This window comes from Colobus angolensis, unplaced genomic scaffold (assembly GCF_000951035.1).
Source record: "Colobus angolensis palliatus isolate OR3802 unplaced genomic scaffold, Cang.pa_1.0 Scaffold174, whole genome shotgun sequence".
NCBI classification, from domain to species: Eukaryota; Metazoa; Chordata; class Mammalia; order Primates; family Cercopithecidae; genus Colobus; species Colobus angolensis.
Window position 1 is genome coordinate 4515946 of NW_012114866.1, and position 17369 is coordinate 4533314.

General features: G+C 35.4%; 1 protein-coding gene across 1 annotated transcript in view; it reads left to right on the top strand.

Annotated features, from left to right (window-relative positions):
• DLG2 (discs, large homolog 2 (Drosophila)) overlaps positions 1–17369 on the top strand; it is a 2293993-nt gene that overhangs the window by 33994 nt on the left and 2242630 nt on the right. Inside the window, exon 3 of the mRNA XM_011938528.1 lies at positions 1516–1647. Coding sequence (XP_011793918.1) covers positions 1608–1647 — 40 coding nt within the window. The 5' untranslated portion in view covers positions 1516–1607. The remainder of the gene's footprint in view (positions 1–1515; positions 1648–17369) is intronic.

Below are 17369 nucleotides of genomic sequence, written 5' to 3' on the forward strand. Positions count from 1 at the left end.
TAATGATGGGATGATTGAGTGGAAAAGAAAACAATTGATAATGGAAAAATTTCCTTGAGTAAGCAAGAGAGGATAGATTCCAGTGCTCAAGTACAGGAGTTGACCTTAGAAACACAAATTCTTTATTCATAGTAATAAGGGAAGGCAGACTCTGTGGGTACAGTTACAGGTAAGTCAGTAGATGTTATGTTAGGAGCTTGTGGAATCTGCCTTCTGATTTTCCATGTAATAGGAAGTAATACCATCAGCTGAGAATGGCCATGAGGAAGAAGAGTTGGAAGGTTCAAGAGAAAGGAGGAAATATAAAATAAATATAAGCTATTGTTATTATAATTGGTATTTAGGCTTTTTTTGAAAGTGGTAGATTGGAAGGGAAGGAGGGCTTTTAAAATTCAAAGACAATTATCACCTAAACACAAAGGTTGTATAACTCTAGTGACTTTTTCAAGGATGTTTTGTCTTGTGAAGGATGAAGACATTATGCAAGAAGTCATAAAATAATAAGATATGGATTAAGACTGCCAACAAATTCATATAGTAAAAATGGTTTAGAAGAAGAGGAGATAGTGATTAATTTTAACTATCAGAGATGGCTTTATGGAAGAGAGAACATTTGAATTAGATCTAATTGAAGAGAAAGTAGGTGTTCAGTTGACTTACTTGATTATTTTCTGTGTGCTAGGGATTGTGCATATATTGTCTCATTTAATCATAATACCTGTGAGGAAACTGAAGCTCAGAGAGGTTAAGGAACTTGTTAAAGGTCACACACAGCTAGTAAGTAAGAGCTGGATCATACCCAGATTTACCTGACAAGAACCCCTTTTCAAGATAGCACACTGATTCTAGGGGGTATATACAGTGGTATAGGGGAAGATATACCAGCACAGGGAACAGTAGGAGAAAAGGAAAGTACAGAGGTGAGAAAAAGTAGAGAGAGAGAGAGAGAGAAAGAGAGAGGTGGGGTAGAGAGAAAGTATGCACATGTGTGTGTGTGTGTGTATGTATGTGGGTGTCTGTGCATACATGTGTGTAGAGAAAAATGGAAGGGAAAAGTGAGTAAACCAGTATGACTTAGACACTGTATGCGTGTTTGGAGAGTGTGGACTATATATGGGAAATAAGGCTGAAAATATTTGATCATGGGAGGGAGGCCTCAAAGTTCATGTTAAGGAAGTTGGATATTATTTTGCAGGAAGTCATTAATTTTAAGATAAGTGTCTCTGACAAGAGAGAATTATATCTAACTTGAACATTGTGGCCAGGATTGAATTCTTTGTTTTGTTTTACAGTTAGAGGTTCTTTTGGAAGACAGAACTATAGAAATAAAACTGGATTGTTGAAATTGGCCATTGAGTATAATTATTAATTTCATATGGTAGTTTATAGAGATTATGATTATCTTATTAAGTTATTTCATGTCATTAAGTTAGGAACACAATTATAGAATAGTTTAATGTTAGCTTTCTATTTTTCTAAGACCATAAGACATAATAATAATATCATGTTTTTCAGATACTGACCGAGCTTTATCATTACTGGAAGAATACTGCAAAAAATTAAGGAGACCAGAGGAGCAGCTGTTGAAAAATGCAGTTAAAAAGGTGATGGGTATCTTTAAGAGCAGCTTATTCCAAGCTTTGCTAGGTATGTATTATGATATTTATTAATCATTTTAATCGTCAGAATTGGGCTTGATAGTTTGAATAATGTGATCAAAGAACCTGATGTTAACCAAGTTTCAAACTGGGATAATTTTCTTTAATACAGGAATGGAAGAATTGTTTTGTTTTTGTTTTTTTTTGTTTTCCTTTTTCTTATATAAGGTTAACCTAGAAAGGAATTGTTTGAAAATATAAATAAAAAGAGGTTATTGAAAGATATAAACATTGAAAGAATGTTTTGTATGGGAAGAAAAATTTACACAGAAGAAAACCCTGAGTAGTTTGTTATAAAACATTGAGGACAAATATGCTAGAGAAGGATCCTTCAGTTGTCTTCCTCCAGAGAAGGAACTGTGTAACATAACAATGACGGTTCACATTCTACTCAGAATCAAAGCTATACTTTTACTCTCTTCTTAAAACAAAAATAAAAACATCTTTTCATCTTTCTTGCTTGTCTTAGGAAAGTTTATGATCCAGAATTGAAAAGTTTATTGATGAAAATCTCAGTGTTTTGGAATTCTTACCAATTTGTCATGAAGCATACCATATAATGTTTAATCTTATGTTTATTCTCCTATTTGTTAAAGATTGTAAAGAACATTAAGGATATGGTTTATTTATATATGTTTTTATACATACATCTCTTATATTTATGGAAATAGCTTTTAATTCTTTTTTCATATTTTAGGAAGTAAAATAAATTAGCAAAATATATAAATAAACAAATACTTTCCCCAAAAAAACAACCAACTAACGAAACAATGAAAAACTCACTCAATTATACAATATATTTTACTGGATTTAAATGAATCACTGATTTTAAATAATTTTAAAGAAATAGCTGAGTCTGCTAGATATTTTCATTGCTTTTTCATGCTGGTTATTATTGATATAAAATCCCAAAATAGGAACTTAAAAGGCTTAATTATGAAAATACTTTGTTTTTCTTATAAATATATGTACTTTTTGATGAAAACTCCAACTTTATAGTTTGAATGTAATTTTAAAAGTTATTCAATTTTGAAAATTTGAAAATCAGTCTATTGAATAAAAATAGAAGTATAAAGCTTTATAGGATTATTTTGCCTGTGGATTAACTTTTAAAAACTATTTTATTGTGGCTAGCAAGAATTAATGACACAACTGTAATCATCTTAGCTGGTATTAAATAAAAACAATTCTAAATGGAGTCTTACATAATTTGAATAAACCTTATATTCATTGAAGATAATATTTTTGAAAACATTTTTAAACATCAAATTTTCAACTAAATGAATAGTGTTATTTATTAATAGTTGATAATTAGTAAAAGGTCATTAACTAAATGGCAGTCTATCTTAACAGATTTGTATGATGTGCTTACTTAAGACTGGCTAAGTCTTTTGAGAGTTTGAATTTTTGAGAACTTGATTTAGAAAGGGTATTGTTGGATACTTTAGATAACTACTATATTTTTAATACTATAATCATTTGATAATGTAACACCATTACCTAGGGAATACAAAGACAAATGAGTGACAAAGAATTGTATTTTGCCATTATTTTAAGTGAATGATAAATATCTTGGCTTAAAGCCAATAGTGTAGTTTGAATTTCTCTAGTAAAATTAGAGGCAACAATAATCTGTAAAAAGCTGTTATGTAAGTAATCCCAGTGCCCAGCTTTGAATGGATAGATTTACTTCAGCTGGTCTTTAGAAGTCATTTTAGGATAAACCAGAGTGCAAACAATAGAGCAACATTATACAACAAAACATAATTTTCTGTTGAATTAAATGTGGGCACCTATGTACTGATTAGTAATCTGTTATTATTGAATGTTTGAGTGGTCTCACTGTGTGTTTTCTTTAAGGACACAAAAGAAGAAAAGCCATGTAGACTTGTGCATCCTAGAGAAGATGTATATCTTTGTAAAGGATAGGTAGGGAGTCATTGAAATATAGGGCATTGTTATGGTCTATAATTTGCATTCTGTTTGAACCACCTCCGCCACCCCACCCTACCCTTTTTTTTTCCTGTTACAAGTAATGGAAGATAGTGGTTTCACCCATTGTTCTGGCCAATACATAGCCAACACATTGAAATAGTACCTTGCGTGACTCTCATTAGCTGTAGAAATAGAAGGGATCATAATGTAGAAAACACAAATGGTTAATAAAATACTATTACTGCAGAACATGCTGTAATATTTACATGTGACAAGGAAACCAGTCCCTCTCTCTACAGATGAAAATCATCACTCTATTTTATTTTATTTTTTTAATTTATTTTTGAGATGGAGTCTCGCTCTGTTGCCCAGGCTGGAGTGCAGCGGCACGATCTCGGCTCACTGCAGCCTCTGCGTCCTGGGTTCAAGCAATTCTCCTTCCTCAGCCTCCCGAGTAGCTGGGATTACAGGTGCGTGCTGCCACACCTGGCTAATTTTTTTGTATTTTTAGTAGAGAGGGGGTTTCACCATGCTGACCAGGTTGGTCTTGGTTTCCTGACCTCATGATCCACTCACCTGGGCCTCCCAAAGTGCTGGGATTACATGTATGAACCAAACGTGCCTGGCCTTTATTTTTCAATTCTTAGTAGAGATAGGGTCTCTCTATGTTTCCCAGGCTGGTCTTGAACTCGTGGGCTCAACTGATCCTCCCATCTCAACCTCCCAAAGTATTTGGATTACAGGCTTAAGCCACTGCCCCCAGCTGAAAAGCATCACCATAAAATGAATAATGTCTTCCTTTTGTGGTCCTTCATCATATGCTTAAAAAAATACTAGCATGTTTTAGATGGTATATTCTTTGAGGAATTCTGTGTACATAACTGTCACTGGTATTACAGTGTGCAAAAGAATTTTATAAATGAGTTCTGTGATAACATAACTTTGATTATAAAAGTAACATTCATTAATTTTTGATATTTTTAAAAATAAAGTAAAATCATATAAAATTCAATGATTAGATACATTGCTTTTATGGTAAATAACAAGATACCTGATAAGCATGGAGAATGATGAACTGTTTGATTAACTTTCTTCCTCCTTTCTTCTAGAGTCCCTGTATTATTTGTTTTGATTTTTTATTTGCCAGTAACTGAGAGTGGAAAAAATCATTTTAAGTTTTTGAAAGACAGTAGTTGGTGTTCATTAGTGTACCCATACCAAATGCAAAAAATAAAAAAAACCTGAAACAGCAATATGCTAGATGCTGCACATTTAGATGCTAGGCTTAGAGTGACATCTTGTGGTAATACTAAGGAAACATTTATCCAAATGAACAAAGTTTTAAGATGATTATACCATCAACACTTTCCAGAATTTGAAAATAAGGGAATTGGAATTCATAATATTTTATGATTAATTTATGTCTTTTTGTTTAGAATAGCTAAATAAGATAATAATAATCAGTGTTCATTAATGTACCAAAACAAAACAAACCTAAAATGGCAATATGCTAGAAGTGCTTGCACATTTAGATGGGATTGGAATTCCATGATATTTTACAAATTAATTTAGAATATGTAAATCTCTTTTATTTAGAATATATAAAACATTAAGATTTTCAAGCCACTTTTATTAGGTTATTTATTCTTCAGTTCTTCAGTTAGGTGATAAAGAAGCAAGATGAATTATTATTATTATTATTATTATTTTTTTTTTGAGACAGAGTCTCACTCTGTCGCCCAGGCTGGAGTGCAGTGGTGCGATATTGGCTCACTGAAAATTCTGCCTCCTGGGTTCAAGCGATTTTCCTGCCTCAGCCTCCTGAGTAGCTGGGATTACAGGTGCACACCACCACTCCTGGCTACTTTTTAAAATTTTTAGTAGAGATGGGGTGTCACCATGTTAGTCATGCTGGTCTCAGACTCCTGACTTCGTGATCTGCCTGCCTTGGCTTCCCAAAGTGCTGGGATTACAGACGTGCACCATCACGCCTGGTTTTGAATCATTTTTTAAAATTATTTTTGTAATTCTAAATTGACTTAATTTTTAAAGAACTGTATTACCACTATACTTGTTTTTGAAGACTTTAAATAATATTATGGGTTAGTTAAATTTTAGATATGTAACACAAATGTTCTTTGTAACTTATTGAAAATTATGTGTTATTCTTTAGTCTTATAAAGTATAGAAATAACTATAGATATATTTCACAGATTTCAACCCTTCTAAAATCATATTAGGCTTGTTTATCTAACTTATTGCCTTATATTTCTTCCCATTGTGTGAGGGGGAATTTTTGGGAGAGGAATTAGAGGGAAATTAGAGGAGAACAAGCCGTAAATGATACTTTTAAAAAACTCTACCAGTGGCAGAATCTTAGAAAAGGGCTTATCTTATTTTATGGAGGCTGTTAAACCTTACATGTTAGACTTTGTGTTAGAATAGAGTACATTTCATTTCCATAAATCTTAACAGAGAACCTTGTGGATTTTTGAGATTACTAGCAATAGGGGTGGTACAACAGATGTATTACATACTGGGATTTATCATCTCTTTGTTGAAACCTTCTAACACATTCCTACTTGCTGGCAGCTGTAACTAACCCTTTCATTGTGTCTCATAGCATTTTGTTCATATTACTAAAAAGCATTTACCACATTGCCTTATGGTAAATTGAATATACTTCTGCCCCTTTCTATACACTCATAATGTGGACCTTTAATAATTATAATAAACTTTTAATAAATTTTTATTCATTTATCAACACTTCTTTTAAAAATGCCAGTTATGTGTTGGACATTGTGCTATGCAATAGGGATACAACAGTAAGTTATAGAGGACAGTCAATACCCTTATGGACAAGTAGGGGAAAAGAGAAATTAAACACAGAATTAATTATTATTCAGTTATAATGATGGTAAGGTTTATAAAAGAAATATGTATAAGAATTTGAGTAAAAAAAAAAACCCTACATATTTTCCTAATAGTAATTCTAATGTAATAATTTTATTTCAAAATAACATCTCTTTGAAAATATCATGACTGTTTTGGTCTTAATTATTAATCATAATGTATACTTTTTGCCATCTGATCATAAGGAAGTGAAGGATTATTTAACTAGCAAGTGTGAAGGCCCTTACAGTTGTTGTGTGGATTTGGAGCAACTTGGCTGTATTTATTATTCTTTTAGTTTATTTATATCTTTTTTTGTTAACCCATTTAAAGATTAATGGTGGAACAACTGGGCTGTAATCTTCAAAAACAGAGGTTCTCAAGATGTGATTCTTGGACCGCAGCACTAGTTGCCTGTGAACTTGGTTAGAATTGCAAATTCTTGGTTCTCACCCTAGACCTACTGACTGAATAAGAAACTCCGGAAGTAGGGCTCAGCAAATGGTACTTTACTAATCCTTCCAGGTGATTCTGAGGCATGTTAAAATGAGGAAAGCAATATGTTAACAGTGTGTGAATATTATTACTAAACTTGGGAGAATATGACAGTGGCATTTTTTTCCTTCTTGTCTTTTATAGGATTTAATCTTTAACAACTATAATGAGCCATTATCATTCTGGGACATATCTTGAGTACTTTGTAATCCATAAACTCACAATTATCATTATGGCGTCCAATTTTCTTTTTAAAAATACGGTAGCATATCTTTTTATTTTTAATTTTCTTTTTATTCTCTCTCTTTCTTTCTTTCTCTCCTTCCTTTTCTTTCTTTTCTCTTTCTTTCTCTCCTTCTTTTTCTTTCTTTTCTCTTTCTTTCTGTCTCTCTTTCTCTTTCTTTTCTTTCTTTATTTTTCTTTCTTTCTTTCTCCCTCCTTCCCTCACTTCCTCTCTCTTCCTCTCTTTCTCTCTCTCCTTCTCTCTCTCCTTCCTTCTTTCCTTCCTTCCTTCCTTCCTTTCTTCCTTCCTTCTTTTCTTTCTTTTCTTTTCTTTCTTTCGACAGTCTTGTCTGTTGCCCAGCCTGGGGTGCAGTGGTGCATTCTCAGCTCACTGCAACCTCCGCTTTCTGGGCTCAAGCAATCCTCCCACCTCAGCCTCCCTGGTACCTGGGACTATTGATGTGCACAATCATGCCTGGCTAATTTTTGTATTTTTTTGTGGAAAGGAGACTTCACCATGTTGCCCAGGCTGGTGTTGAACTCCTGGGCTCAAGTGATCCTCCCACCTTGGCATTCCAAAGTGCTGGGGTTACAGGCATGAGGCACCACACCCGGCCTTACAATAGAATATCTAAAACATTTAAGAGATTTTTTTTTTCTCTTTGGATAATTAATGATAGTTTCTATTTATGTTACAAGATAGTTTCTACTTGTGTTACAATTATTCTATGGATAGAATTCTATGTTACAATAAGTATCTCTATGGATAAAGCTACATTGTTATGTTGTTACTGGCTCACGTGAGAGAGGCATTTACTAGGTAATACTTGCTGCCACTCACAACCTCAAAGCATGTGCTTCAGGTGAAACAAACAAATTACATATTATGAATCTTTAAATGAAGTCTTGACTGTTCAAAATAGTGAATGTGAAATTCTTAGTTGCTAAGGTCTATTATGTTTCTACTTATTTTTTTACAATACTTATTTAAATAAAAAGAGTACAAGTGTTTTAGTTAATACAATTGAGTAATAATAGTTATCAAAGTATTTATGAAGTGTTTACCTATTTACATAGACTTATGCAGATGGATGCTATTAAGACCAAATGCCTACACTTAGGGAGCTTAAGGTCAATTAAGAAAGTAATATTTATGTACATGCAAAAAAGTACAACACATCATATAGTGGAGGACTAAATTTTGGGGGCTAGTCCAAAGTGGTATAGGAGAAGCATGGCCTTACTGTACATTGGTGTTGTTACGGAAGGTTTTATATAAAATATAAACTTCAGCCGAGCCTTGTCACTAATAGGATTTGCATTAGAAAAGAGAGTAGAGAAGGATGTTTTCACCATCCATTCACACATTCATTCATTCACAAGATATTTATTGAACACTTTGCCAAACACTATGATACACACTGGGAAGACAAGCATTAAACAAAATTTCATAAATAGTTTATATACAAAGAAGAAGTAGAGTTTCTAGCTCCGTTGCCCAGGCTGGAGTGCAGTGACTCGATCTTTGGCTCACTGCAACCTCCACCTCCCATTCAAGCGATTCTTCTGCCTTTGCCTCTTGAGTAACTGGGACTCCAGGCATGTGCCACCACGCCTAGCTAATTTTTGTATATTTTTTAGTAGAGATGGGGTTTCACCATGTTGACCAGGCTGATCTTGAACTCCTGAGCTTGTGATTCACCCGCCTCAGCCTCCCAAAGCACTGGGATTACAGGCGTGAGTGACCGTGCCTGGCCGACAGCTTTCTTAAGGAAGTGACATTTTGAAGTGCTGGAAATTATGCACTTAGATATGTGTTCAAAGGAGAGTGAGGAAATGGATCTGCCTGGAACAGGGATTCAAAATGCCCTTGATATTTATGCTTTTAAAATGTCTTCTAAAGAGTTGTATAGGGCATCCTGTTAGACACAAGTCTCTTCCAAAGACTTGAAAAACATGAGTGGTGAGCATAAAATGTGGATCAAACAATTGTTATAATTCCCTTTGTTAAACTGCCATATACTGAGTGTGATGAATTGTGTGTTTCATGTCAGGCAGGATCAAGTATTTCTTAAGTTAGATGCTTTGGGTTGGATGCCATCAAGAAGGTTGGATATTATTCTGGACTCTGACTCTGGACTTTTATATTTACTGTAAGATTTATGTCACCAGATGGCACCATTTAACTAAATTTATGTGTTTTAGATGAGTATAAGGCTGGTTGTTTCTAAATGAAGGATGCTATTATTTGTGCTGTAGCTAATACAGGAAAAAAATCATTTATTTTGAGGGCATATGAGACTTCCCTATATAGTGAGATAGTGAAACCTCAAAGCTTTTGTTGGGAGCATGAAACAATCTCGTGATTTCTGTTAAGTACATAATAAATGAAAATGTGGTGATGATCACTGTAACTAATATGTGGTAGCTGACAAAAAAGCAATAGGCTTTCTCATCTAGATTTTCCTATAGTGAAAAAACTAGTATTATTATTGTTATAGCCTTGAATTTAACTTTTTGTTGTTGAACTACTTTCAGAGAATTTATATATATATATATATGAATATAAAAAAATTCTAAAAGATTATTTTAGGAATAAGCTCTTTCAAGATGTCCTGAAATAGCATAGTAATATATAAAAAAAATTGTCAATATAGATATGTTTTATGGAACTGTGGAACTAATAAAGTTAACAGAATGTGTTATAGACATTATTTCTTAGTATAAACATCCATTCCAAGGAAATGCGTATTTATTACTTGGTCAAAAACTTCTTAATATTTTCTACCTTTAAGCAGAATTAATCATGTCCTCCCTTATGTTTCTATGGTGTTTGTTTATATTTCTGACACACCACTTATTATATTGTACTATTGTTTATTGATTACGTGTTGGTCTCCCTCAGCAGACTGTGAGCTTATTGAATGCAGGGACCAGTCCTAATTCAGCCAAATCTGGTATGGGATGAACAGTTCTTCATTAAATTTCTTTCATTTGAAAAAATACATTTGATCTCCCACTATCAAAGAGACACCACATTAGGCTCTGGGGTTTTAGTGGTGAGAGAGATGTATACCTTATTTTCACATAGCTCATTGTCTACTACATTAAGCAAATAAGATATTAAATAAGTATAATTGTGATGAGTCCTTTGAAATAAATGGTTATTTGGATTAAACAGATAAAATAATAAGAAGTTTCTTGAGCTGGTCAAATTCATATTATTATACTATATTAAAAATGTTTAGATACTATGCAAAAGTAATTGTGATTTTTATAGTAATTTTGACTGGGCACAAACTCTCTTGAGCAGAATGTGGGGGCAAGCTGCAGAAAGGAGAGGAGGAGTCATGGAGAACAATGTGGGCAGATGGGGAGAGGTGTGACCTGAAAGCCCTGCTTGCTTTCTCAGCTGGGAAACTTATAACTTGGGGCTAGGTCTGAGTCCCCTGTGCAGGCTGCTTGGAGACAAACTCAGTGGTGTTAGATGGGAGTGAGACAAGCCTCACCAATTGGGTGAGAGCTAGGTGGGGCCTATGGCTACTGGCTTTCCCCCACTTTCCTGGTGACAGAGGCAGCCATAATCCCCTTTGGAATTTAACCCCATTGGCCCAAAAACCACCCCTCCCACCCCTCCACAGTGGCTGCAGCAAGCCCCACCCAAGGAGAGTCTGAGCTCAGATCTGCCTAAGCCTGCCCTGACTTGATAGTATTTCTCTATATCCAGTAGTGGATCACGAAAGACATAAACTCTTGGGAGCTTTATGACCCTGCCCATTACTTGAGAAACCTGAATACTTATCTTGGTCAACTTAGGGCAAGCTTATATCCCCCCTCTTCTATCACAGCTGATGCTTTCTTGAAAGCACCACCTTCTGGCTGTAGTCTGACCAACTCAGGACATTGCAGCAACTCAATGACGGAATAACCCTGCCCCAAGGAAGAGGAAAACAACAGCTAATTCCATGTACCCTGCAACATCCTGGCTAACCAGTGGTCCTGAATCTGTCCACATGACAACTTCACTGCTAGCATAACCAGCATTTGAGAAAGCCAGCACACTAAACATATCTACAATCAAGGACTCTTACAGAGTCTATTTCACTCCCCTGCCACCTCCAACAGAGCAGGCGCTGGTATCCATGGCTGGGAGACCTGAAGATGGATCGTATCACAGGACTTTTTGCAGACATTTCCCAGCACCAGCTCGGAGCCTTGTAGCCCCATTGGGTGGCTAGACTCAGAAGAGCAATAACAGTCACTGCAGTCTGGCTCACAGCAAGCCTCATCCCTAGGGGAAGGGGGAGTGTACCACATCAAGGGACCACCCCATGGGGCAAAATAATCTAAATAGCAGCCCTTGAGTTCCAGATTTTTCCACTGAAATAGTCTACCCAAATGAGAAGGAATCAGAAAATATGACAAGATGAGGTTTTACAACAACCCTAACAGACCACTCTAGCTCCTCAGCAATGGATTCAAATCAATAATTAAAACAAAAATCTCTGAATTGCCAGATAAAGAATTTAGAAGGTTGATAATTAAGCTACTCAAGGAGATACCAGAGAAAGGGGAAAACCAACTTAAATAAATTTAAAAAACAATACAGGATATGGATGAAAAATACTCCAGAGAAATAGATATCATAAAGAAAAAACAATCACAACTTCTGGAAGTGAAAGACATGCTTAGAGAAATACAAAATGCACCAGAAACTTTCAACAATAATATTGAATGAGTAGGAAAAAGAATGTCAGAGCTTGAAGACAAGGCTTTCGAAGTAACCTAATCCAACAAAGACAAAGAAAAAAAATATGAACAAAGCCTCCAAGAAATTTGTGATTATATTCACCAAACCTAAGAATAATTGATATTCCCGAGAAAGATGAAAAATCTAAAAGTTTGGAAAGCATAATCGAGGAAACCTTACCTGGCCTCACCAGAGATCTAAACATCCAAATTCAAGAAGCTCAAAAAACACCTGGTAAATTCATCACAAAAAGATCATCACCCAGTCACATAGTCATCAGGTTATATAAAGTCAAGAACAAAGGAAAAAATCTCAAGAGCTGTGAGGCAAAAGCATCAGGTAACCTATAAAGGAAAACCTATCAGATTAATAGCAGGTTTTTCAGCAGAAACCCTATAAGCCAGAAGAGATTGGGGTCCTATCCTTAGCCTCCTCAAACACAGTAAATTTCAGCCAAGAATTTTGTATCCAGCAAAACTGAGCTTTATAAATGAAGGAGAGATAAGGTCATTTTTCAGACAAACAAATTGTTGAGAAAATTCATCACTACCAAGTCAGCACCACAAGAAATGCTAAAAGGAGATCTAAACCCTGAAACAAAACCTTGAAATACACCAAAATAGAACCTCCTTAAAGCATAAATCTTACAGGGCCTATTAAACACTAACACAAAGAAAAACCCCAAGATGTTCAGGCAACAACTAGCATGATGAATAAAACAGTACCTCATATCTCAGTACTAATGTTGAACGTAAATGACCTAAATGCTCCACTTAAAAAGTACAGAATGGCAGAATGGATAAAAATCTACCCACCAAGTATCTGCTCTCTTCAAGAGACTCACCTAATACATAAGAACTCACTTAAGGTAATGGCATGGAAAAAGATACCCTATGAAAATGGAAACCAAAAGTGAGCGGGAGTAGCTATTCTGATATCAGACAAAACAGACTTTAAAACAACAACAGTTGAAAAAGACCAAGACATTATGTAATGATAAAAAGATCCATCCAACAAGAAAATATCATAATCCTAAATATGTATGCACCTAACATTGGAGCTCCCATATTTATAAAACAATTATTACTAGACCTAAGAAATGAGATAGATGGCAACACAATAATAGTGGGGGACTTTAATACTCCACCGACAACACTAGAGAAGTCATCAGGACAGAAAGTCAACAGGAAATAATGGACTTAAACTATACCCAGAACAAATGAACTTAACAAATATTTACAGAACATTCTACCCCAAAACCGCAGAATATACGTTCTACTCATCAGCACATGGAACATTCTCCAAGATAGACCATAGGATAGGCCACAAAACAAGTATCAATATTAATTTAAGAAAATCAAAATTTTATCAAGTACTCTCTCAGACCACACTGAAATAAAACAGGAAATTAACTCCAAAAGGAACCCTCAAAACTATACAAATACATGGAAATTTAAGAATCTGCTCCTGAATAATCTTTGGGTCAACAATGAAATCAATGGAAATTAAAAAATTCTTTGAACTGAACAATAGTAGTGATACAGCTTATCAAAACCTCTGGGACACAGCAAAAGTAGTGCTAAGAGGAAAGTTCATAGCATTAAATGCTTACATCAAAAAGTCTGAAAAAGCATAAATAGGCAATCTAAGGTCACACCTGAAGGAACTAGAGAAACAAAGAAAAACGAACCCAAACCTAACAGAAAAAAGAAGTAACAAAGATCAGAGCAGAACTAAATGAAATCAAAACAAAAAAATACAAGAGATAAATGAAACAAAAAGCTGGTTATTTGAAAGATAAACAAAATTGATAGACTGTGAGACTAACCAAGAAAAGAGAGAAGATCCAAATGAACTCAATTATAAATGAAATGGGAGCTATTACAACTGATACCACAGAAACACAAAAGATCATTCAAGACTATTATGAACACCATTATGTGGACAAACTAGAAAATGTAGAGGAGATGGATAAATGCCAAGAAATATACAACCCTTCTAGATTAAATCAGGAATAAATAGAAACTCTGAACAGACCAATAGCAAGTAGCGAGATTGAAAGGGTAATTAAAAAGTTACCAACAAAAAAAGTCCAGAACCAAATGGACTCACAGCTGAAATCTATCAGACATTCAAAGAATTGGTACCAGTCCTATTGACACTATTCCAAAAGACAGAGAAAGAGGGAATCCTCCTAAATCATTCTGTGAAGCCAGTATCACCCTAATACCAAAACCCAGAAAGTACATAACAAAAAAAGAAAACTACAGACCAATATCCATGATGAAAATAGATGCAAAAATCCTCAACAAAATACTAGCTAACAATATCCAAGAGCATATCAAATGGATCATACACCATAATCAAGTGGTTTTCATACCAGGGGTACAGGGATGGTTTAATATCCGAAAGTCAATAAATATGATACAGGCTGGGTGTGGTGGCTCACACCTGTAATCCCATCACTTTGAGAGGCTGAGATGGGTAGATCATGAGGTCAAGAGTTCAAGACCAGCCTGATCAACATGGCGAAACCCTGTTGCTACAAAAAACATATACAAAAGATTAGCCAGGCATGGTGATACACACCTGTAGTCCCAGCTACTCCAGAGGCTGAGGCAGGAGAATAGCTTGAACCTGGGAGGCAGAGGTTGCAGTGAGCCAAGATTATGCCACTGCACTCCAGCCTGGGAGACAGGCTGGACTCTGTCTTAGGACTCTGTCGAGACTCTGTCTTAGAAAATAAAAACAAAAAACAACTGTGATATATCACATAAACAGAATTAGAAACAAAAATCACATGATCATCTCAACAGATGGAGAAAAAGCATTTGACAAAATCCAGCACTCCTTTATGATTAAAACTCTCAGCAAAATCAGCACAGAAGGGACATACCTTAAGGTAATAAAAACTATGTATGACAAATCAACAACAAACATTATACTGAATGAGGGAAAGTTGCAAACCCTCCCCTTGAGAACTAAAACAAGACAAGGATGCCCATTTCCACCACTTCTAGTCAACATAGTATTGGAAGTCCTACTCAGAGCAATCAGATGAGAAAAAAGAAAGGGCATCCAAATTGGAATTTAAAAGTTAGTTAGGCCTTATGTAGACCAATGGAACAGAATAGAGAACCCAGAAATAAAGCCAAATACTTACAGTCAACTGATCTTCGACAAAGCAAACAACAACATAAAGTGGGGAAAGGACACCCTATTCAACAAATGGTTCTGGGATAATTGGCAAGCCACATGCAGGAGAATGAAACTGGATCCTCATCTCTCATTGTATAAAAAAATCAACTCAAGATGGATCAAAGACTTAAATCTAATACCTGAAACCATAAAAATTCTAGAAGATGACATTGGAAAAACCCTTCTAGACATTGGCTTAGGCAAAGACCTCATGACCAAGAACCCAAAAGCAAATGCAACAAAAACAAAGAAAAATAGATGGGACTTAATTAAACTAAAAAGCTTCTGTACAGCAAAATAAATAATCAGCAGGGTAAACAGACAACCCACAGAATGGGAGAAAATCTTTGCAATCTATACACTAGACAAAAGACTAATATCCAGAATCTACAAGGAATGCAAACAAATCAGCAAGAAGAAGACAAGTAATTCCATCAAAAGGTGGGCTAAGGATATGAATAGATAATTCTCAAAAGAAGATATGGAAGAGACCAACAAACATGAAAAAATGCTCAACATCAGTAATGATCAGGGAAATGCAAATCAAAACCACAATGAGATAGCACTTTACTACTGCAAGAATGGCCATATTTAAAAAATAACAGATGTTGACATGGATATGTGAAAAGGTAATGGTTTTACACTGCTGGTGGGGATATAGACTAGTACAATCATTATGGAAAATAGTATGAAGATTCCTTAAAGAACTAAAAGTAGAACTACCATTTGATCCAGCAATCCCACTACTTGTTATCTACCCAGGGGAAAAGATGTCATTATATGAAAAAGACACTTGCACATGCATGTCTATAGCAGCACAATTTATAATTGCAAAACTGTGAACCAGCCTAAATGCCCATCAACCAACGAGTGGATAAAGAAAATGTTATATATATATATGTGTGTGTGTGTGTGTGTGTATCATTTTATATATCTATATCATTTTATATAGGTATCTTTTTTATATATATGCACACACACACACACACACACACACATACATACCCCCCCACCATGGAATACTACAAAGCCATAAAAGGAATGAAATCATGGCATTCACAGTAACCTGGATGGAGTTGGAGTCATTATTCTAAGTGAAGTAACTCAGGAATGGAAAACCAAACATTGTATGCAGAGTCATCAAGAGGGCAAGGGGTGAGGGATAAAAGACTATACATTGGGTACAGTGTACCTAAGTACACTGCTTAGGTGATGGGTGCACTAAAATCTTAGAAATCACCACTAAATTACTTTTCCATTCAGTAAACCCCCCATGTTTCCCCAAAACTATTGAAAGAAAAATAAAAATTAAAATTAGAAAAAAAATAAACTGGATTAGATGGTTACTTTTCCCAATTAACCAGGGGTTGAGAGCTTGTGAAGCATCTAGAAAAATCATAAACATGTTAAAAAACACATTTTCTTTGCAGGTATGTGGTGTGACATAACTTATATTTGTGACCCCACTTTACTGAGGCATGTAGATCTCAGTGCTGGTTTTCACCTTTATACTCCTTTCCAGTTTGGTATCGAGTGTTGATTAAAAGGACCAACCAAAAGAGAGAGCATGGAAGAAAAAGTATCCCATGAGTATCTCGTAGGAAAGGCTTCTCCTTTATGCTGTTAGTTCCGGCTCCTAGCAAAAGATAGAAGAGGTTGAGAATGAGGAGCATTCATCTACAAGCACCAGTCCTAAGAGTTTCTTAAGGAAACATTTCACTTTTACATCAGAAAGTGTTCTCTGCTCAGAAACCACAGAACTTCTTAGACTGTGTTAGGAATTCCAAACATTTCAATAATAACCTACAGACATACCATATAGAATATATTTCAGGCCAGGCATGGTGGTTCACACCTCTAATCTCAGCACTTTGAGAGGCTGAGGTGGGAGGATCACTTGAGGCCAGGAGTTTAAGACCAGCGTGGGTAACATTGTGACACCCTGTATCAACAACAACAACAACAACAACAACAAGCTGGTCATGGTGGTGCACGTGTGTTGTTCTAACTTCTTGGGAGGCTGAGGTGGGAGGATTCCTTAAGCCTGGGAGGTTGAGGCTGCAGCAAGCTCTGATCACACCACTGCTCTCCAGCCTGGGCAACAGAGTGAGACCCTGTTTAAAAAATAACAAAACAAAACATATATATATATATACACACACACACACACACACACATACACACACACACACATACACACACACACACACACACACACA